Source organism: Nomascus leucogenys, chromosome 16, assembly GCF_006542625.1.
Source record: "Nomascus leucogenys isolate Asia chromosome 16, Asia_NLE_v1, whole genome shotgun sequence".
Lineage (NCBI taxonomy): Eukaryota > Metazoa > Chordata > Mammalia > Primates > Hylobatidae > Nomascus > Nomascus leucogenys.
In genome coordinates, this window is record NC_044396.1 from 55428136 (window position 1) to 55452667 (window position 24532).

The window sequence follows — 24532 nt, forward strand, 5'->3', positions numbered from 1 at the left end:
GGATTTTTTTAAAAATGAATTGCAAGGATAGGAGCTTGCAGATGAAGGGCAGGAAGCTTGAGTTGATTTCTGGAGATAGTGTGTACTGCAGGTTGTGGCAGCGTTCCTTGTGTGACTTTGATTACAGGTGGCCACTGCGGGTTAGTGATAATCATTGGAGATGAGGAGGCTAAAGAGCCGAGAAGCCAGAGTGTGGATGGCTTATTCTTGGTCAAGTCACCAAGGATGATGACAGCAAAAGGAAAGGAGAGAAAACTGATGATTCATTCAACTCATATTTCTTGCACTCTTACTGTGTGCCAGGACTGTTCTAGGCACTAGAGTTATAACAGGCAAAAATTCCTGCCATCGTGGACCTTACATTTTAGTGGAGGGAAGGAGAAGATTCAGTAAATAAGTTATATTTATATGAGAAGATGGTGAGGCCTGTGGAGAAAATACTTGCTCTTTCATTATGAGATTGCCTACTCAGTTTCAAAGCAGGAGAGGTTAAAACTTAAAAAAATTTACACTGGCACCTATGCTTGATTTCTAACTCTGTTGGAGTTTTGGTCTTTGTAACTTGATTTTTTGATAAATGGGTAGTTTTTAAATAATTAATCTAAATCAAATTTATTCATGTTTGACAATGCTTGATACATTGAATTGGGAAGTAGAATTCATTTTTTAAAATTATTTAAGCCCTATATTAAACCATATCCCATTAATATAAAGCAAACCCATAAACATCCTTTTATACAATGTTAGTTGGGTCAGCTGCACATAAAAATAATTCTAGTATGGCCTATACTGGATAATATTTTTTCATTTCTATAAATAAGACCTTCAGGCTTTTGTGGCATCTTATTTACTTTGAAAACACACACAAAGAAAGAGGGGAACCTCTGATTAAAACACAAAGTCTAGCTCATTGAAAGATTTCTATCATAATGAAAGATTTAACATAACTGTGGTAAAAACATGAAGGCTGCATCTATTATTTGAGAAACGGCAGAACTGTGTAGTTATGGCATGCATTAGGCTCTTTGTTCCCCAGGAGAATGCCTTTGCCTTGGAAGAAAAAGGTGCATTCATTCTTTGAGGTCTGTAGTCTCCTCAGCTCATCAGAGCACAGGCACATTCTTTTCTACGTGAAGAGTTTTGTAAACTGAACTTTGTTTTCAGTTCTGGCTCCAGCCATCCTCAGGTAGCTTGCCAATAGATGAATCCTACTCGTTTGACCCATGACGCTCCTTCTTTTCTCCCTCTTTCCCCACAGCAGTGCATGTCCACCATACCACCTGAGTCTGTGGAATCTTATTTTCTGTTATACTTCTTTCCTTACACTCATTTTCCTGTCTTTATTATGATAGTCTAACTTTTTCTCCACAAAGGTATAGCTGCCTTGCTTTCATGAAAACACACTTTCCTAATGTGATTTAACAGAGGCCTTTCCATACCTCAGCCACTATGCTATGACAGATTTTATAATTAATAAGTGCATTTCAAAGTGAAAACATTACAAACATGCTTAACAGATGTTTTTATAACATGAAATATTCTACTGCATTAAGATCAAAATGCTGACTATACTTGTTCCGTATATCTTCAGACCAGTGTTAATGTAATATTTTGGCAAGGTGAATGGTCTTTTTTGGATATAAAAATCTCAGCATAAGCCAGGCATGGTGGTACACAGCTGTGTTCTCAGCTATTTTAGAGGATTGCTTGAGTCCAGGAAATCAAGACCAGCCTGGGTAACATAGTGAGACCCAGTCTCCATAAAAAAAAAAAAAAAAAAGTATCTCAGGCATATACAGGCATATATTTAAAAGAAATATTCTATCTGGACCTTTCTGTGATAGTGAATAAACTTGATGAATACTGACTGATTTGATCATTTGCAATTAGAGTTCATGTGGAGAAAGTAAGATTTTAAGCACAATTAACTTATGAATGAATGTATCCATTCACTGACCTTTTCCACATTAGTCTTGATTAATTTTTTTTTCCTATTCTCTAGACAGTGGAGGCTGGTAATTTATCCTACTGATACAGTGAGACCTCATATAATAAACTGGGGAAAGAAACTGGTTAGCTTTTTGTTTTATTTTTAGGCTGAAGAAAGTATAGAACCTATGTGGAACTTACACACTTCTGGTAGATACATAATCATTTTCAAGAACAATTGAGTAACATATAGTAAAATGGCAAATGCTCAACCCTGCATCCTAGGAAATCCCCTCCCATAGAAACCCTTACACAGAGAGTCGTGCACAAGAATATTGATTGTAGATTATTCCTAATTCTTTTAATGGGAAAAAATCTAAAAGTCCATCATAGAAGAATGATTAGTAAATTGTGAAGTACTTACACACTGGAATACTACCATACAGTTGATAAAATGAATGTAGTTGACCCACATCTGACGACATGGATAAATCTAGAAAATATAGTGTTAAATTTTAAAACGTAAGTTATAGCGTGCTATATACAGCATGGTGTCATTTATATAAAGTTCAAAACCTGAAAAACAATACTTTATAAGGTTATAGTAAATAATATAATAAAAATATTTTAAAATGCTTGAGAGTAAAAACCAAATTTGTGGTAATGAATACTTCTGAGGAGAGAGAGAAGGAAATAAGACCAGAAAGGGGTCCCCACCGTATCTATAATGTTATACTGCTTTATTTTAAAAGATATAAAGCAAAATTGACATAATATTATGTTTTAATAAAGCTGGTAGTTTTTTTTGTATTTCATTTTATGGGCATATGTTTTAGTCTGTTCTTATCTAAGGTATATTTAAAATGCTTTCTCATTTAAAACCTCCAGTACTTTTTTTTTTTTTTTTTCCTTGAGACAGAGTCTCTCTCTGTCTCCCAGGCTGGAGTGCAGTGGCTCGGTCTTGTCTCACTGCAACCTCCGCCTCCCAGGTTCAAGTGATTCTCCTGCCTCAGCTTCCCAAGTAGCTGGGATTACACGCACCTGTCTCCACGCCCAGCTAATTTTTGTATTTTTAGTAGAGATGGGGTTTCGCCATGTTGGCCAGGCTGGTCTTGAACACCTGACCTCAAGTTATCCACCTGCCTCTGCCTCCCAAAGTGCTGGAATTATAGGCATGAGCCACCATACCTGGCCAAAACCTCCAATACTTTTTAAACCATTATAGATCCCCCAAAATAATACTGGTATGTACAAACTCAGCTTAGTGATAAAGTTCTGCACGAGATGGAAATATCTCCATCTATCACTCAGGACTGTCCATAAACGAGGGAGGCAAAGAGCCCAACCTGAACAAAATGGTGATGTTCATTAAGCTGGTCCTCAGCCTGCCTCTTGCTGGTATACTTGCCTTTCTTCAAAAACTTGAACTCTATCCTGTCAATCCAGGGACGGATCTCATTTCATTCATTTTAATTATCATCACTTTAGTTATATGGTTGCTTTACTTTTCTTATGGGCATTAGAAAATAAAAGTGAATAGACGACATATTTCATATGATATAAAGACAGATTTCATATGCTATAAAGAGACAAGCCAGTCCTTATCTGGAGCCTACCAATTAAGATAAATTATTTTAAATATTTAGTCTTTAAAACAAATTATTTTAAAATTATGAATTGGCTAATTTTTTCCAAGTAAGTGCATTTTCATGTCACCTGCTTTGTATTTAATATAAATTATTGTGTTGAGGCCCCATTAACAGCCGCAAGTTTTTAGTCAACTTCAAAAATTTCTACTCAACTCTTACTTGTAATCCATTTAGATTTGTATCTCTTCCCATCAATCATGAATACATAAGGTAATATTTTATAGTTGGAAAGCATTGCTTAACATAGTGAATCAATAAAAATGTTGATTTCATATATTTAATTTTTATAATCTTTACAGATTACAATACTGTGATGAGACCATTCCTGTAACTTTTGATCCACACACAGAATTTCTTGGTCCTCAGAAGAAAACAGAACAAGTCCAAAGAGACATTGGATTTTGGTGTCCAAGGCATCTTAAGACTTCTGGGGGACAAGGATATAAGTTTCTGGGAATTGACCAATGTGCACCTCCATGCCCCAACATGTATTTTAAAAGTGATGAGCTAGAGTTTGCGAAAAGTTTTATTGGAACAGTTTCAATATTTTGTCTTTGTGCAACTCTGTTCACATTCCTTACTTTTTTAATTGATGTTAGAAGATTCAGATACCCAGAGAGACCAATTATATATTACTCTGTCTGTTACAGCATTGTATCTCTTATGTACTTCATTGGATTTTTACTAGGCGATAGCACAGCCTGCAATAAGGCAGATGAGAAGCTAGAACTTGGTGACACTGTTGTCCTAGGCTCTCAAAATAAGGCTTGCACCGTTTTGTTCATGCTTTTGTATTTTTTCACAATGGCTGGCACTGTGTGGTGGGTGATTCTTACCATTACTTGGTTCTTAGCTGCAGGAAGAAAATGGAGTTGTGAAGCCATCGAACAAAAAGCAGTGTGGTTTCATGCTGTTGCATGGGGAACACCAGGTTTCCTGACTGTTATGCTTCTTGCTATGAACAAAGTTGAAGGAGACAACATTAGTGGAGTTTGCTTTGTTGGTCTTTATGACCTGGATGCTTCTCGCTACTTTGTACTCTTGCCACTGTGCCTTTGTGTGTTTGTTGGGCTCTCTCTTCTTTTAGCTGGCATTATTTCCTTAAATCATGTTCGACAAGTCATACAACATGATGGCCGGAACCAAGAAAAACTAAAGAAATTCATGATTCGAATTGGAGTCTTCAGCGGCTTGTATCTTGTGCCATTAGTGACACTTCTCGGATGTTACGTCTATGAGCAAGTGAACAGGATTACTTGGGAGATAACTTGGGTCTCTGATCATTGTCGTCAGTACCATATCCCATGTCCTTATCAGGTAAAAGCTATCACTTGGATTATGTCTCTATTTACATTTAATGTAGAAAATGTTCCATCGAAATATACTTGTCATGGATGTAAAAGTTGATTTCAGGTGAGAAAATGCAAGAGCCATAGATAAGGATTTCCTATACATCAACTGAAACTGGGATAATGTTTCATGACTTCCTTCCTCAAGCTTTAGCTTCAATTGTATAGTAAAGCACTTCCTTTATTCTCTGAAAAATTAAATTGAGCTGCAAAGGCAGATTAATAGCAATAAAGAGCAGAGTCAGAAGAACAGACCTTGACATTGGGAGAAAAACAGAAGTCACTTTTGTCGCATTGGCAATTATTTTTAATTTTTTAGTTAGTAGTAAAAAATCTTATTTGGATATATTTAATTTGATCATATTATCTTATCGCTTTTTACATGGTATATACTTACAAAAACAGAATTTGCTTTTTGCCTGACTCTTTTGTCATTTCTCAATTGAAAAAAACACAGTTGTAACAAAATATGTTTTATCTATTTCTGATTCTTATGATTAGTATAAGGGTGGTGTTTTTAAAATTAATAAATTTCTGAAAATACAAAATTTCTTAAAGCATTTTAGTTGAAGTTTTGTAAATAGAAATTTGGTTTTGTTTTAATAGATTTTAGACATTATTCCTGACTCTGTGCGGTATTAACTGCATTGAACATGAGCACTGCCATCACAGTGTATCAAATTAAGCAATGGGAAGGTCAAACTATTTCATAAAATAGCTTATATTTCAGAAAGTTACTGCTTTATAACATTGTGGAACCTATTTTTTATGTTGGTATGTGGGGATACTAGTATTACTTGCCTTATACCTTGCCCATAATCTATTATCCATAGTTTGTTATTACCATATACTTAATAAGAGGCTGTGTCTTAAAGTGATCCTGCTATATTAATAATGACTCCTAGATTCCTCAGTCTTTTTGGCAAGGTTGGGGAGAGGAAACTATTACATGTTGCTAAAAAGTTTAAGATCTATGGTTTTCAAGTTTAAGATCTGTGGTTATTATGTTTTATGTAAGAAACTGTAAAATATAATAGGATAGAATTAGAAAATTATAATCTTCAAGTGGAGAAGGATATAATATTCCTGTAGTTATAGAAATTATAAAAGGTTGCTAAATTTGACTAAGTAAAAAAAATTTTTTTTAAGATTCTGTGTGACCAAAAAAAAAAAACCAATCCATAATCAATGTCAAAAGACTAACTGGGAAAGTTTATTTGCATATGACATCATAGTTGAAAGGCTAATTTCTCTAATTTATAAAGAGTTGCTACAGATCAATAAGAAAAAAACCATCCATCTGATATAAAAATGAGAGAAGAGTAGGAAAAAGGTTCACAGGAAATAAAAATGAAAAAACTATTCTTAAACGTGAAAAAGTTATAGTAAAATAAATGTAAAATTAAAATTAAATTATATTTCCATGTATGATATGGCAGACATCTTAAAGGTGTTCTAACCACTGTGTGGTGAAACAATAGCAAAATACATATTTTCAGACTTTGCTATTAAGAGTTAGTTCAACCTTCTGTTGAAGCAATTTCACAGTACGTATAGATGTATAATGTGTATACACTGATCCTGCCCTTCTGGGAATTTATAGACCGATTTGCTTACAAATGGGAGAAATTAAATAATACCAAGATAGTCACTACAACATTATTTGCAAATGACAATAGATTGGAAGTAAGTATCTATTAATAGGGATAGTAGAATAAGTTATGGTTCACTCACACAATGCAACAGCCTTTACAAAGAATAAAGAGCTCTGGCTGGGTGCAGTGGCTCACGCCTGTAATCCTAGCATTTTGAGAGGCTGAGGAGGGCAGATTGCCTGAGCTCAAGAGTTCAAGACCAGCCTGGGCAACATGGTAAAACCCCATCTCTACTAAAATACAAAAAAATTAGCCAGGCATGGTGGCATGCGCTTGTAGTCCCAGCTACTCGGGAGGCTGAGGCGGGAGAATTGCTTGAACGCAGGAGGCGGAGGTTGCAGTGAGCCGAGATCACGCCACTGCACTCCAGCCTGGGTGACAGAGTGAGACTCCATCTCAAAAAAATAATAATAAAATAAAAAATAGAAGAAATAAAGAGCTCTATTTGTACTGATACAGAATGGTCTCCAAGAAATATTAGTAAGTGAAAAAGGCAAGAAATGCACAGTATGTAATATCTTGACCCTTGTGCAATGTTTAAGGTTAGAATTTCAAAGTTTATGCCTAAATGAAAAGTATAATTTCAATTCTTAGGAAATTTTCACATTTTACTGATACTTAATTTACTTTAACCAAGTTTTTATAATATAAATATTAATAATGTATAAAAGCTGTAAAATATTTGTTATGATGAGTTTAAATGTATTTTTGTGGTAGATTATAGTGGGAGAAAATAGATAAATATTTAGAGGCAAATATTCTGGCAATTATAAGAGGCTACTGTATCTATCGAGAAAAAAATGCGAGGAAATCATGCCAAGATTTAGGAGATTATTCTTAAATATATTTCAGTATTTTCCCCTTTCTAGAGATTTGGTACATAAAGCTTCTTTGTTCAGCATTTAGATAAAAAATGTGTTGCACTTAGAGCATGCTTCATTATATTATTTCAAACCTTTTTAGTAAAACAGTTGAAGATTTATAACTTTTGTTCGTTTTATATTGACAATATAGACTTCTTTCCACTTTAAGTGCATCACTGAAAATATTATTATTCACTATTTTTTGTAGGCAAAAGCAAAAGCTCGACCAGAATTGGCTTTATTTATGATGAAATACCTGATGACATTAATTGTTGGCATCTCTGCTGTCTTCTGGGTTGGAAGCAAAAAGACATGCACAGAATGGGCTGGATTTTTTAAACGAAATCGCAAGAGAGAGTAAGAAACTATTGAACTGTCTGACATGATTTTTAAATAAATAGATCAAAATACCAATGAACTGTTCAAATCAATGTACTAGAGTTTCATTGTATCAACTATTATTTCAATTTGATTAGCCAACTGAAGTTTGGAAATTTTTTTCATGAAAGAGACATGCTTTATTTTTGCATTTGTTACAATAGTCTTTGACATATACTATTCTATTTGAAATATGAATGAAAGATTTATGAAAGGCATATTTTCTTTTCATGATTTATAGTATATCCAGTATTATTACTGCTGTCATTGGATTCATTATTTTGGGTACAGCATTTTAAATAATTTTATCCTTTTTATCAATGATAAAAGATTAAATAAGACTTAAGTATATATAAAGAAACCTATAAAGTATGATTCAAATATAAGTGATGTGTTATGGTCATTATTTACTAACTTTAAATCTTATTACACACAGCTATGACCTAAAATTTCACTTATTTGTCTTACTTAAGATGTTAAAAATTCAAACTTATGGAATATTCTATAACAATATTGATTTATATTTATGAGTAATTCATTTTAGTTATATATATATATATATATATATATATATATATACGCACACACACTATATACAAGGTACTATAGCTTTTTAAAAATTGTTCCCCATTGGTTTGATTAACTCATTTCAGAACTGTAGACCATTTTACAAATAAGTTTTTGAAGTCTGAAGAATCGTATTTAACTGGATTTTTTTGCACTATTATTATATGTCTATCATATTTATATACTCACACTAATTTCAGTGTAACTTGCTAATTTTTAATGTTAGAAAGAAAAGACTTATATTTAAATGAAGACCATTAATTATATTCTCTATCCTTTTCTTCTGGTTTACTTTTATATTACATATTTATATACAATACAAATACAGTATTATGTATAGTACGTTTATGCTGTTTTGAGCCTCCTTGCCCTCATCCTTTGATTCTTGCCTTTTTAATTTCTTGCCAGTTTACTATTTATACTGACAAAAGCAACTTAGAGTTTATACACAAAAGATTTTATAAAATCAATTTATGTCCTAGTATTTATAATCCCGGATTTTATAATAATATAAACCATAGAATTTTCAACTTTAGTGACTAAGGATTTTTGGCAAAAGATATGTGATATCCTTTATAGCCTCTACTTTATAGCCACACTTCTAATTTGAGTAAATCCTCTCCTTCAATTTTCTTATAGTCCAATCAGTGAAAGTCGAAGAGTACTACAGGAATCATGTGAGTTTTTCTTAAAGCACAATTCTAAAGTTAAACACAAAAAGAAGCACTATAAACCAAGTTCACACAAGCTGAAGGTCATTTCCAAATCCATGGGAACCAGCACAGGAGCTACAGCAAATCATGGCACTTCTGCAGTAGCAATTACTAGCCATGATTACCTAGGACAAGAAACTTTGACAGAAATCCAAACCTCACCAGAAACATCAATGAGAGAGGTGAAAGCGGACGGAGCTAGCACCCCCAGGTTAAGAGAACAGGACTGTGGTGAACCTGCCTCGCCAGCAGCATCCATCTCCAGACTGTCTGGGGAACAGGTCGACAGGAAGGGCCAGGCAGGCAGTGTATCTAAAAGTGCACGGAGTGACGGAAGGTGAGATTTGATTTTATGTAAAATCATCACATTTTAAATACTGCATTACACATTTTTTATTAAAGCATAACATATCTGGAAAGCATTTTGTGATATATTATGTCTGTACTCTTACCCCAAGGAAGTTTGGGTTCAGCCTATAAATATGCTATTTAGTAGTTTAATTCTTAGCTTTGAGAACAGCTTTAGTATATGTTGTTCAAGTAGGAATGTTCATTTCTGTGGCAATTTTTAAGAGTTCCTTGTACATTTAAGTAAATGCAACTTACCTGAAATACAGGCTAAGTTTTAATTAATACTACATTATAATTCTGTCTAAAAAGTGTCACCTTATACAAAATTATAATGTGTCATTTTATCTAAAATTATTTTACTTTCTGAACATGAAAAGATATTGACATTATCTTTAATGAATTTTCTCAAATGGCCGTAGGTGACCAAAACACAGGTAAGCCAGAATGCAGACAGCTAATTGCATTACGATCTTGAGGTTATCTTACCTAGTCCTCTCAGACTAGGCTAAATGCACCTTCTCTGTGATCCTATGGCAGCTTTCATATATTTGGATTGTAATTAGATACATGCTTTATCTTCTCGTAGATTTGTAACCTTCTCAATGGGAGAGCTAAAGTCTTACTCATCTTTATGTTCCCAGTTTCTTACATGGTACTGATCCGTGGTGGGAAATCAATAAAACATTTGTTAAGCTGAGGACAGGAATCCTGCCTTATTAATTCTATTCCCCACAAGATTCCATGTTCAGCCCATATATGAGTACTGCTTGATGAAGTTTTTGAAGTCAGTAAAAATTATATTTTAAACAATTATTTGGCCAGGCACAGTGGCTCACGACTGTAATCCCAGCACTTTGGGAGGCCGAGGTGGGCAGATCACAAGGTCAGGAGATCGAGACCATTCTGGCTAACATGGTGAAACCCCATCTCTACTAAAAATACAAAAAATTAGCCGGGCGTGGTGGCACCCACCTGTAGTCCCAGCTACTCGGGAGGCTGAGGCAGGAGAATCGCTCGAACCCAAGAGGCGGAGGTTGCAGTGAGCCGAGATCGCGCTATTGCACTCCAGCCTGGCAACAGAGTGAGACTCTGTCTTAAAAAAAAAAAATTATTTGTATTTTGAAGTGTTAAAGTACACCTAAAGACTTTTAGCTACTTATTCTCTGATAAAGGTGGACACTGGTTAGGTGTAAAACTCATGAAAAATGGCATCATATTTGTGTTTGTGGATGTGTGTGTGTCAACTTTTTTTCTTTTATCTAGGATTAGTCCGAAGAGTGATATTACTGACACTGGCCTGGCACAGAGCAACAATTTGCAGGTCCCCAGTTCTTCAGAACCAAGCAGCCTCAAAGGTTCCACATCTCTGCTTGTTCACCCGGTTTCAGGAGTGAGAAAAGAGCAGGGAGGTGGTTGTCATTCAGATACTTGAAGAACATTTTCTCTCGTTACTCAGAAGCAAATTTGTGTTACACTGGAAGTGACCTATGCACTGTTTTGTAAGAATCACTGTTACATTCTTCTTTTGCACTTAAAGCTGCATTGCCTACTGTTATACTGGAAAAAATAGAGTTCAAGAATAATATGACTCATTTCATACAAAGGTTAATGACAATATACCTGAAAACAGAAATGTGCAGGTTAATAATATTTTTTTAATAGTGTGGGAGGACAGAGTTAGAGGAATCTTCCTTTTCTGTTTATGAAGATTCTACTCTTGGTAAGAGTATTTTAAGATGTACTATGCTATTTTACTTTTTTGATATAAAATCAAGATATTTCTTTGCTGAAGTATTTAAATCTTATCCTCGTATCTTTTTATACATATTTGAAAATAAGCTTATATGTATTCAAACTTTTTTGAAATCCTATTCAAGTATTTTTATCATGCTATTGTGATATTTTAGCACTTTGGTAGCTTTTACACTGAATTTCTAAGAAAATTGTAAAATAGTATTCTTTTGTACTATAAAAAAAGATATACCAAAAAGTCTTATAATAGGAATTTAACTTTAAAAACCCACTTATTGATACCTTACCATCTAAAATGTGTGATTTTTATCGTCTCATTGTTTTAGGAATTTCACAGATCTAAATTATGTAACTGAAATAAGGTGCTTACTCAAAGAGTGTCCGCTATTGATTGTATTATGCTGCTCACTGATCCTTCTACATATTTAAAATAAAATGTCCTAAAGGGTTAGTAGACAAAATGTTAGTCTTTTGTATATTAGGCCAAGTGCAATTGATTTCCTTTTTTTCATGTTTCATGACCACCCATTGATTGTATTATAACCACTTATAGTTGCTTATATTTTTTCTTTGTTTTGACTTTTGTTTTTTAACATTTAGAATATTACATTTTGTATTATACAGTATCTTTCTCAGACATTTTGTAGAATTCGTTTCGGCAGCTCACTAGGATTTTGCTGAACATTAAAAAGTGTGATAGCGATATTAGTGCCAATCAAATGGAAAAAAGGTAGTCCCAATAAACAAGACACAATGTTTTTATACAACATACTTTAAAATTTTAAGGAGTTTTCTTCATTTTGTTTCCTGTTAAGTATTATTCTTTGAACAAGGTTTTCTGATGCTTTGGGTTTTCTCTCAATTTAGCATTTGCTTTCTTTTTTTTTCTCTAGCATTCTGTTAAGGCACAAAAGCTATGTACTGTATGGGAAATGTTGAAATATTACCTTTTCCACATTTTAAACAGACAACTTTGGATATAAAAACTTTGTTTTGTGTGATCTTTTCGTTAATAAAATTATCTTTGTATAAGAATTATGGAGTATTCTGTGGTTAGGTATAGTAGTTCTGGCCAAGGAAGTAGTGTAACTTTTTAGACTAGTGACTCCATGGCTGGTAAGTCAGAGGCTTCTTTTTAACCTTGAAGGAGAGTACAGTCAAGACTCTTGTTTTTTGTCACTCTTTCCAAAAATGTAAATTATACAGCTATATTAACTGTAACTTTTTAAAGCCGGTGGGAAAGATCTGGAGTGTGAGGGGTGAAGCAAAAGGAACCCAGGACCCTTTTTTCACTCCTAACAGTGGATTAGGTGATACAGACAAACCTCCCAAAAAAGAAGGCTAGAATATGTGGATGAAATAAAACAATAGGCAGATTTCTGTGATGGGGGAAAAAAAAGAAATAAAATAATATTACCCCCAAACATGAAAAAAATAAGATAGTGAGGAATTGCCAGGTTAAGATCTGGGAGAAGAGAGAAATTCTCATTACAAAGCCCAACATTTGGAGCTGCTTTTGCCCAGGAGCATTTGATGACTTGGAAAGGGTGGCTGAGAAGTGGATCAGTGCTATTGACAGCCTCAATGGGCTGGAAGACAATGGGTCTGCAACCACCCTACATTTAGAATTGTGACCTCAAAGGGCTGGATTCTAAAAGTACATGTGAGTTGTACATAAAGCAGCCCTGCTTCAAGTTGTCTGGGTAGATAGAAAAAGTTCAAACCCTGAAATTAGATTAAGGTAGCTCAAGCACCAGGTAAATGAGAATCTTCTCTGGAGGAAGAAAATGTTATTTTATATAATCTAAAAGTACCACAGTGCTCATCATACAATCAAACAATCAGGTATGCAAAAAAGACAATTTTTTGTTCATTAAAACATGAACAAGAATTGGCACAAGCAAGAGAAAAAGATCCCCAGGTACTGCTGATGTATTACTAGACGTACATCATGTAACTTAAAAGTACAAGCAAGGAAAACAATAAGATACTACACACCTATAAGAATGGGCAGCACATAGTGACTTCCTTCCAAAGAATCCAAAGTACAGGTGGTACAGGGAGAGCAGCATTTACAGTGGAGAAACCTGACAAACTCTCAGCGAGAGCTACCTCACTACTCAGAAGGCGATCAAAGTCAAAAGAGTGGTAGGTCATGTTGAGAGTGTTACCTTTCATATGAGGTGATGAAAATTGCAGTTTACCTCTGATCTTCCCAAAACCTATAACCTCACTCTAGTTGTGAAATATGAGATGCATCTCAGCAGATGGATATTTTATAAGATAGCTGACCAGTCCTCCTCAAAAGGAGTCAAAATCCTCAAGTACAAGGAAAGTTTAAGAAACTATCACAGCCAAGAGGAGCTGAAGGAGACATGACAACTAAATGTAATGTGGTATCTTGGAAAAGAAAAAAGCACATTAGATAAAAACTAAGGAAATTTGAATAAAGCTTAGTCATCCAAATCAGCTAAATGTTCTTTATAATTTTCTTCCTTCTGCTTGCTTTTTCTCACCTTTTAGTCAGATATTGGACTCCTGGATGGATCCTTTAATTTTCTCATCTTTCCTCTCCTTTTGCCCATCTCTTTGGATTTTTTTTCTTTGAAACTTTATCAAATGTATTTTTAAATTTTTGATTGAAGTTTTTTTGGCTATCATTTTTTAATTTCACAGCATTTTAAAAATTTTGTTCTTTTTTCATAGTACCTTTTTGTTTTATGATTATTTTATGTATACTGTTTTTCAAGATACACAATTTACTTTTTAAAGATCATACAGGAAACATTAATTTGTAATATTTATTTTGTAGCAGATGACTTTATTAAAGTCCCTCAATCCCTCTAATAATTCTGAAGTTGATTTTTCCTGGATTTTCTAGGTGGATGATCTTTTCCTCTCAAATAATGGTAATTTTATTTCTCGGCTATTAACTGGAACTTCTAGCCAGTTAACATTAATAGTAGTAGCAGCAGACATCCTTGTCTTGTTTCTTTATTTTAAAGAAAATTCCTATAGTACTTAATCATGAAGAACAATGTTGGCATTTGACATAAGATAGGTATTTCTTAATGAGTTAAAAGAATCCTATTCCATCTTATAAGTTTTTAAAAATGAGCAATATGTACTGAATTTTATCAAATGCCCTTTTGCTACCAGGATTAGTCAGTATGGGGCTAATTTCTATAACAATCCTCAAAATTGTAGTAGCTTTAGAAACTTATTCATGTGACAGGTGTGAATGTTCTTGAGGTAGCCTTCCAAATTCAAGCAACCATCACTTCTATCTTGTGGCTCTGCTATCTCTCATTGAGTAAGAAAGAGAGAGAGTAAATGACTGCACAGAAAAAAGTTTCATGAGCTAGAGCTGAAAGTGACATGCAGGCCGGGCGCAGTGGCTCATGCCTGAAATCTCAGCACTTTGGGAGGCCGAAGCGGGCGGATCACGAGTTAGCAGATCGAGATCATCCTGGCTAGCACGGTGAAACCCCGTCTCTACTACAAATACAAAAAATTAGCTGGGCGCGGTGGCGGACGCCTGTAGTCCCAGCTACTCAGGAGGCTGAGGCAGGAGAATGGTGTGAACCCGGGAGGCGGAGCTTGCAGTGAGCTAAGACCGCACCACTGCACTCCAGCCTGGGCGACAGAGCAAGACTCTGTCTCAAAAAAAAAAAAAAAGGAAAGAAAGTGACATGCAACATTTCCAGCTGCATTTCATTTACCAGAACTCAGGCATAAATCTAGATGTCTTCCTAACAGGGAGGAGAAACAGATTTACTAAGCCACTGGCCAGCATTTCAATCCACCAATGTGATGTGTTAAATAAATTTCCTAACATAATGCCATCCTTTAATTCCTTGAATAACCCTACTTGATCATGATGTATCATTTAATACTTCTGGATTTGATTTGTTAGTGATTTATTTAGGAGTTTTTAAATGTGCATCTATATGTACCTATAATTCTAAATTATTTACCAGCCCTGGGCAATATTATAATATTTGTAATAAGTAAGCTTGAATTTTAAAACTATTTATTTTTAATAGCAAAATTCAGAAGCATTATTTAATTTTTTAAAAAAGCATTTTTTCTTTTTCATGGGACCAGAATCTTTGGGGCAAAAAAAAAAAGCCTGCTGTCAACCAGCCTGACCAACATGGTGAAACCCTGTCTCTACTAAAAATACAAAAATTAGCTGGGCGTGGTGGTGGGCGCCTGTAATCCCAGCTACTCAGGAGGCTGAGGCAGGAGAATTGCCTGAACCCAGAAGGCAGAGATTGCAGTGAGCCAAGATTGCTCCATTGCACTCCAGCCTGGGCGACAGAGCGAGACTCCATTTCAAAAAAAAAAAAAGCCTGCTGTCTCAGAAAAGGTGACATTAATTTTTATAAGAATTACATAACAGTTTTCAGCCAAGAAAGTTGACTTAAATTACATAACATATTATTTACAATAACAATATTGGCACGAGCACTGTGCAGCTAAACCCAAAGCAGCAAAGTCTGCTAGAAACCCTCACTTTGAAAGTCTGCTACAAACCTTCAACAAAATTTTATGAAATGCCATGTTTCAAAAAGACCCAGGACCCCCATTGGGATCCACCACCACTATGCTGTTAATGGTTCTGAAGAAATCTTCCATACACTTTCTTGATCAAACTAGAATGAAAACAGATCATAATTGCCAGCCATCATCAAAATCACAGTTTTAGTGCTTTCTTACTCTTTCATCTTCTCAGAAACTTACCACAGGTGGGTGTTTCCAGTTCCTACTGCTGGAAAGTTTTAACCTTGCCAAGCAGGCAGCTACTCTCAGGAAATGAAAGATACAGTTTGTAACAACCACAAGAAGTCCTGCAGTTGCTTTTCTGCATGGAAGGCATGATATTTAATACCTTACTGCCCACTGCACAAGTCAGATACTTAAATTCCAAGCTTTAACCGTGGCCCCTGTGATCTGTCATGTGCAGAAAAATCAAAACTTTCATTAACTCACAGTGAACATGTGTCCACAAAGAGCAAGAAAAAGTTAAAAGATTAATCCAAAATGATCAAAGACATTGGGATCCAGAGCCAGGCCGTAGTGGAGAGAAGCATAGTAAAGTTCGTTATGAATATTACTGCAGGATGGGAGCCAAATGGAAGCAGTATGGAAAGAAATACAATGAAATGAAAAGGAGAAAAGACTTGCGGCAGTAAATACTAATTAGAAATAAAAACAGATGGAAAATTATTGCTAAGGTGAGTAAATTTAGCAGCCGATTCTGAGGTTTGTATTTTCTATCCCTAGAAGGAAAAAAGAGCCAGAGAAAACGTTGAAGAGCAGGTTTTCTAATTTTCCACCACGAAAAGAAAAAGGACATGAAGGAGGATGAACCTACTTAAGTCTTGATAGAAACGTCTTAGAGAAAGTTTTCAAATAAATTATTTTCTAAACACATGCCATAGTTCATCTTCATTAATACTGAACACACTTTAAGTATTTTCTATTTCACTTAGATTAGGTTTTAACAAACATACCTAGTGTAGAGTCTATTAAAGCTTACATTTAATACCTATGTTTATATACTATTAATTATAATAATTATAATACATTTAGAATATGTTGAAAAGAGAGGCACAAAATCGATAGAGTTTAAGAAAAAAAATTTTTCTAAAGTGGCAAGAAAATGAAATATCTGAATATCTTTTTTCCCAAGTGGTAACTAGAATAAAACTGTCTAGTTTGTGGGTTTATTTCCTTAGGGACCTATTCCAGGATCTAATTAGTTTCACTGTCAGGAAATAAGTCTGAATATACATACTACACATTATCTAGAGAAACTCACCAGCAAGGTAAGAGCTTCCCTCATGGTTTTAGTCCTTCCTGTCAGCCCAGTGTCCCCTCATGAGAATTCTCACAAAACAGAAACCTCCAGACTTGTAAATAAAGTTGACCACTGGCAAAACCCTTGCTGGCATTTCCAGCCTCTTAACCGCCACCTCTATTAGTGCAGGCTCCATGTGAAAAAGAATGACACGCTGTGTTTCTGGAGCTGACCTTGTTGGCAGGCTGTGGGCAAATAAAAGGATGCAGTAAAACAAAACAGGAGGGCTGTGTTTCCTCAACTGACAGGCATCACTGCCTCCTTGTCATGCATCCTCAGGCTCTGGGGAGGCCTTTCCAGGCCTACCACATGGACACTGAGCAATCCAAAGGTGTTCTTTTACGAAAGCAAAGACCATGAACTTGGCATACAACATAACCAAGAGTGGGGGGAGGGCACCTCGGGGGCACTGTAGACAAGGCAGAGTCTGGCTACCTGGACACTCTGAAGAGATCAAACACATAGTCTGTTCTCACGCTACTCATAAAGACATACCCAAGATTGGGTGACTTATAAAGAAAAGAGATTTAATTGACTCACAGTTCCACATGGCTGGGGAGGCCTCACAATCATGGCAGAAGACGAAGGGGAAGCAAAACACATCTTACATGGCAGCAGGCAAGAGGGCATGTGCAGGGGAACTCTCACCATCAGATCTCGTGAGATTTATTCACCTTAACAAGAAAAACCTGCCCTCATGATTCAGTTACCTCCCACTGTGTCCCTCCCATGACACGTAGGGATTATTACAATTCAAGGTGAGATTTGGGTGGGGACATACAGCCAAACCATATCAATTCCCAAAATATTTTTTAGCAAAAAAAAACCTTGCAAAATTATACTTACGCAATAATACCATGTATATAAACAACATCCACCCCACAAAACCACACTAATATTTTCTATTATTACTTATAAATGTATCTACATGCATAACGATACCATGTGTGTTAACAACCTTCACCCCATAGAACAATACTATATGTTTTCTATGGTTACTTGTATATAAATGCATAGGGAAAGCTCAGGAAAATACAGAAACATGGGTTATCTCTATGGAGGGGGTCAGTATTTTAAGTGATGAACAAAGCAGACTTTAGCCTGATCTGTAATGTTTACATTTTTATAAGGAGACTCTATTAATATATCATATGTCATCATTAAGAATCTGCTTATTTATTTATTTACTTATTTATTTTGAAATAGTCTTGCTTTGTCACCTAGGCTGGAGTGCAGTGGCGCAACCTTTGCTCAGTGCAACATCCGTCTCCTGGGTTCAACTGATTCTCCTGCCTCAACCTCCCAAGTAGCTGGGATTACAGGTGCCTGCCACCACACCCAGCTAATTTTTGTATTTTTAATAGAGACAGTTTTCACCATGTTGGCCAGGCTGGTCTTGAATTCTTGACGTCAAGTGATCCGCCTGCCTTGGCCTCTCAAAGTGCTGGGATTACAGGCGTGAGCCACCTCACACAGCCAAGAATCTGCTTTTTTAAGAAGAAAATCCACTAAGCACAAATCTAGCTAATTTGTGGGTTCGGCCACATCTACCTGAGTCTGAGCCTGAAGCAGCCATTGTTTCTGGGGATGTGGGCCACACACCTGCAGGCCAGGGAGGGGCAGCCCACACCACTGAGGTCGGGAAAAGCCACCGGTGCATCCAGTTCAAACTCCCCTTAGCTCCTCGATCCTGTGCTTCGCCTTTCTCTGGAACCACATTCTCTTTAGTTGGCAATCACCACATGTTTATTGGGAACCTCTGTGCCTGCTTCTTTATCTTTAGTCCCTTCTCCAGATTTGACTCCCATCCCTACAAATAAAGCCTAGACCTGCTTTGTTCCTGCACAGCGAAGACGGAGGAGCCTCCCAGGGTGGGACATCAGGGACACAGGCGAAGGAGATGAAGCTGAGGTATGCTTCATTCAGTGGAACACCCACCAGGGCCGATTCCTCCTGTCCACGCCCTAGTGCACACACCACCAGCACCTCAAGTGCCCCCAGCAGTGGGCAATTCGTCACCACAATTTACTTCTATATGCCTCAACCTCAAGTTGAGAAACTGCTCAAAAGTGAGATCTGAGGTTAGGGAGAATCTAAGGCATTCGTGGCTTTCTGCAGAAGATAAACCCCCGTTTTTCTCTGGAAACTCCAGCAATATATTCACTCATGTCCCTTAGAGCCATGCAGTTGACCCAGGCCCTTGAGTTCTGGAAAGAGGCACAGGAGCCCATGGAGCTGAAAATGGTGGCTGTTTATAGCTCGCTTTGTCCTAGTAGCCATGGCTAAGTGTTCATGGGGACCATCGAATTTTGATCAGCAGTTCCCAACTTGTTGGATAGTTCCTACATAGGCTGAACTGTGACGGGCCTAAGTTTCTTGTCTGTACTTGACTACTGCCTAAGCTGCTAAGAGATTAGGTTTTGATTTTAGAATTTAACCTAGTCCTTTCCCTCTAGACCAGATGAGTCAACTTTTCCTCTTAATATGTTTGCCAATAGCAGAAATAACTTTCCTAACCATCTGACACTTAAACCAAAGATTCATTATTTTTAACCAAGAGGACAAAATGTTCCAATAAGAATACTTAATACATCAGTGAAAAGTAAGCCCCAGCTGTGGCCCGGGAGACCACTACAGCCTCCCAGAGACATTCTTCTATCACTGCTGGATCTGCCATTCAACCTCTAGAATATAGCCAAGAAGAAAAAGTGTATTATATTTTGGCAAGATAACATAGACACTATACACCCTGAACTCGTTGACTCTCAAGAGTTTTTTTCTGTCTTTAAAATTTTTGTTTTGTTTTGTTTTGTTTTGAGATGAAGTCTTGCTCTGTCACCCGGGCTGGAGTGCAGTGGTGTGATCTCGTCTACTGCAACCTCTGCCTCCCAGGTTCAAGTGATTCTCCTGCCTCAGCCTCCCAAGTAGCTGGGACTACAGGCATGTGCCACTACACCCAGCTAATTTTTGTATTTTTAGTAGAGACAGGGTTTCACCATGTTGGTTGGCTAGGATGATCCGCCCGCCTCAGCCTCCCAAAGTGCTTGGATTACGGACGTGATCCACTACACCTGGCCAAATTTTTTTTTTAATTTTTTAATTGACACATAATAATTGTACATATTTGTGGGATACACAACAACATTTTGATATATATAATATGTAGTGATCACGTCAGGGTTTGGGTTGATTTTATGGTTTTTGCAGAACTAGAGGCTGGTATTCAGACTGGGATGCATGTTACAGTTCCTCCTCCTCATTTTCCAGGAGTGGGGGGAGGTGATAAAGTCCACTGTCATCTGTACTTCAAGCTCTAGACCAGGTCCTCATGGCACGGAACTCAAGATATACCAAGGAGTTAAGATTATGTCTCAGACATAGAACAGAGACCCATGGGAATAATAGAACCTTATGATTTAAAAAATATTTTACTAAGACCCTTCTTCCATATTTCTCTGGATCGGGACACAGGACCATTTACTGGTTATAAAGCCCTGTTTACTAAGGCAAACTAAAAGGTGTAATTGGCATCCTAGGTTTTAAAATTTATAAATATCAAGTGCATGTCTGTGTATGTGTGTGTGTGTATCTGTGTGTGTGTCTCTGTGTGTGTGTGTGTTTGTGTGTGTGAAGCTTTTGGAACACCACTTAAGAATTCCTAAGAAAACCCCACGTCAAGCCTCTATCACACACACTCAGGTAAACAGGTCTGCTCTGAAGACCAAATTTTGCCTTGGGTGTTATGTTCTAAGATCTAATCTTGGGAGGATCAGGAGGCCAGGAACACAAGCAAGCCCATTTGACTCTCACAATAAGCCACATTCTCCAGTGGCAGGTTTAACATCAACATACATTCTCAAAAATCAGGGGGAGGTATAACTAAATGAGCATTCACTCAGACAAACTACAGAGGTATTTGGTAAATCTATTTGTAAATAAAGTGAAAAAGAAGAGGCTCTGCTTTCTTCTTAGCCCTGTGTTGATAATTAGTTAGAGAAAATATTGAAAGAGGTCGTATGCACAGTCCTGTGTCAAAATAAGAATTCCTGTTACCCTGGAACAATACTCTGGTTTCTCACTTACATGAAGTCTTACACAATAGTTGGTCCAGAAACAATTCCACTCATCAAAAAATGAATAGCAATTTTAAAGTGGAACTGAGGACCTATACAATAAATCTACAAGAAAAAGAAAAGAAACAAGACAAACAAATGACAGACACAGAATACCTCCCAGAAAATATTGCTATAGGGTAGATAACATGTTTGACAAAATGTATCATTTTTACAAGTTTTAGAAATCAGTGAAACAATCAACACTGTAAAAGAAATACACAATATAAGAGCTTGGAGATGACATGGGGAAAAGATACAAAGAGGCAAAACATGAATTACTGCCAAAACTCAGGAAAGAAATAGAAAAGAATTGGAAGCAGCACATTTCCTATAACATGATAATGGACACCAAGAAGAGGACTGAAAATAGTAAAATAAATAAAAATGACTAAGAGTTAAAGACATTGAAAGAGAACATGGTAGTTACAGAAGACAAAGAAAATTAGCATTTATATAACTAGTGACCCCAAAGAAGATAACCAAAATAACAGAACGTATAATATTTAATGAGAGGCCAAGCGTGGTGGCTCATGCCTGTAATCCGGCACTTTGGGAGGCCCAGGCAGGCGGATCACTTGAGGCCAGGAGTTTGAGGCCACTCTGGCCAACATGGCAAAACTCCGTCTCTACTAAAAATACAAAAATCAGCCGAGTGTGGTGGCGCATGCCTGTAGTCCTAGCTACTCGGGAGGCTGAGGCAGGAGAATCACTTGAACCTGGAAAGCAGAAGTTGCAGTGAGCTGAGATCACACCACTGCACTCCTTGGAAAACTGTGGCAACCCAACAAAGACAGGGCCACCAAGACCTTAATCATTTAGGAATGACAGTTTGGGTCTTCACTTGGAAAAAAGCCTCCAACCAAATGAAAGGCTGGCAGACGAAGAGGGAAACATGGGGTGGGTGAGGGAAGAGGCAGCTATAGGATATCAGCTTAGGCCTCAGAACATTCCCCCTTTCTGACACTACCTAGATGAAAGCATTGGTTTGTCGCTGATTTAAGTTTTATTTCAGGAGCGTAAGCATTACTCTACAGTAGTCATGGTGATATTTAAAGGATTTTGTTACTTTTACCCAAAAGAAAAATAAATATTTTAAAGTATTTTTGTTTTGTTTTGTTTTTTGAGTCTCACTGTGTTGCCCAGGCTGCAGTTCAGTGGCACAATCTCGGCTCCCGGCAGCTTCCACCTCCCGGGTTCAAGCGATTATCCTGCCTCAGACTCCCGAGAAGCCGAGATTACAGGCACAGGCCACCACGCCTGGCTAATTTTTGTATTTTTAGTAGAGACAAGGTTTTGCCATGTTGGCCAGGATGGTCTTGAACTCCTGGCCTCAAGTGATCCCCCTGCCTCAGCCTCCCAAATGCTGCGATTACAGGCATGAGCCACCACGCCCAGCTTAAAGTATTTTGATATCAAATAATTCTTGCTGTGCAGCTCCCAACACATTGAATCAATGAAGGGCATTCATTCCCTCAGTAGAACATCAGATACAGCCAAGAGCACAGGGGTCAGGGGATGCGAGTGACTAAATGTGTCCTGGCCCCATACAGCCAGATCAGTTGCAAAGAGGAAAGGTGCCAGGGTGGGTGTGGGATTCCTGAGACCTAAACTGGATCCTGGTTTTCAGACTGGAAAGATCCCAAGGCATCAGACTCTCCAAAAAGAGAACTGCTTGGGCAGGAAGGAGCTCTAAGGGCTGAATGTGGGACGAGGCAGGGAGAGGGCCAGAGGCAGCCACCTCTCCAGAGTGCCCCTTGACTCCCTGCATCATTGATGGACTCTAGAAATAGCCAAGTGCTCCCAGAAATAACCACAAATTATGGTATCTGTCAGGCACCATCTCAGGGATAAGGATCTAATGGAAAACACTAAAGGTCCTTGCTCTCATGAAACTTACATTCCAGGAGGTATCAGGCAATAAGCAAGTTACTGAATAAACAAACAAGGTCAATTCAGATAGGGAAGGTATTAAATAATGGAATATTACTTAATGATATTAATTGAAGCATCATTTATAACAGAAGCTAAAGTGTCTACAAATATGCAACTGGTTATATAATTTATTCCATTCCATGGAATACTGTGAAAATACTAAATTAATTAAAAGACAAGGAAGAACTGCAAGCGTTCACAGGGAAAGATGTCCAGGATTCACTGTTAGTGAAAAAAGCAGGTTTTAGCATAATATGTATATGATAATCCTATTTGGTTTATATTCTAATGCAGTTGTATATGTATAATGACTAGAAATATATGCACCAAACTACAGACAATCGTTATTTTAGAGGAGTGAGATTATGGTGGGGGTCAATAGCAGGGAAAACTTTTACTTTCTACATTATGCACTTCTACATTGTTTGATTTCAAAATAAGCATATACTATTCCCCACCTATCTCCAAAATAGGGGTGGAGGAAGAGAGTGGTAGCTCAATGTGGCAAGAAAGAACAGCCTGTTTTGCAAACTTCTATTCTTTGTTTAATTTGACGCTTCAGGTAAATTGAGCATATTGCATTTCAAGCTATATATCAAGATATAAATGAAAATAAGCAACTTTATGAATTTCATTATCTTAAACACTATTCTAGAAGTTTCCAAATTATTTCTTACCAGATAAACTCTTTTTCAATTTTGTAAAAGATAAAATATGCTTGTTTCTGGAACACAACATGTAAAATTTCATTGATTCTATATATGATGTTAATGTATACAATGCAAAGTTGGTTTTTACCTTGTACTGTAACTTGGTTTAGAACTTAACTTTGATGAGTGTCCTGTGTCTCTGGATAGAGATCTTAGAAATATTTGATATGTTTTAGTCCTATACAGAATTCTAAGTTAAATATTTCAAGATGGCTTTGGTCAGCCAAGCCTGACTGCTGGTATGCAGACATGAGCAAATCACTAAGAAAAATAATTAAAACCCTTACTTTGGATAGGCAGCTTGGAAACCAGCATATCTGTTGAACATATTAACAATGACTCATAACCACATGAGTTAAATATACTGAGGAATTAAGTGTTTAGCTCATAGTTCTGGGTGTCCTGAGGTCTGGGATTACTATAACTCCAACAGAAAATAGTGATTGGATTAGATACTGGACTCAACTCCCAACTTCAAGGCCAAGAGTTTGCTAATAATGTACCCTGTAGGACTCAGACTGGAGGGGAACCTCCCTGCCTCCTTCTGCCTTCTGTTTTCCAGGACTCTGTCAGGCAAGAGGGGGAAAATATCTTCGCAGCAGGCCGTGGTGTGACTTGGACTATTGCTTCAGATGCAAAGTCCAAAAATCTCAGAACAAAAGGAGTTCTGGTGACAAGTTGTAAGGAGAAAGAAAGTTGTAGG

The 24532-nt window shown here is 36.9% G+C and overlaps 1 protein-coding gene across 1 annotated transcript in view; it reads left to right on the plus strand.

Annotated features, from left to right (window-relative positions):
• Nucleotides 1–12241, plus strand: part of FZD6 (frizzled class receptor 6) — a 34080-nt gene extending 21839 nt beyond the window's left edge. Inside the window, exons 4-7 of the mRNA XM_030795459.1 lie at nucleotides 3878–4895; nucleotides 7654–7802; nucleotides 9030–9440; nucleotides 10718–12241. Of these exons, the coding sequence (XP_030651319.1) occupies nucleotides 3878–4895; nucleotides 7654–7802; nucleotides 9030–9440; nucleotides 10718–10886 (1747 nt within the window). The 3' untranslated portion in view covers nucleotides 10887–12241. The remainder of the gene's footprint in view (nucleotides 1–3877; nucleotides 4896–7653; nucleotides 7803–9029; nucleotides 9441–10717) is intronic.
• Nucleotides 12242–24532: the final 12291 nt, after the last annotated feature.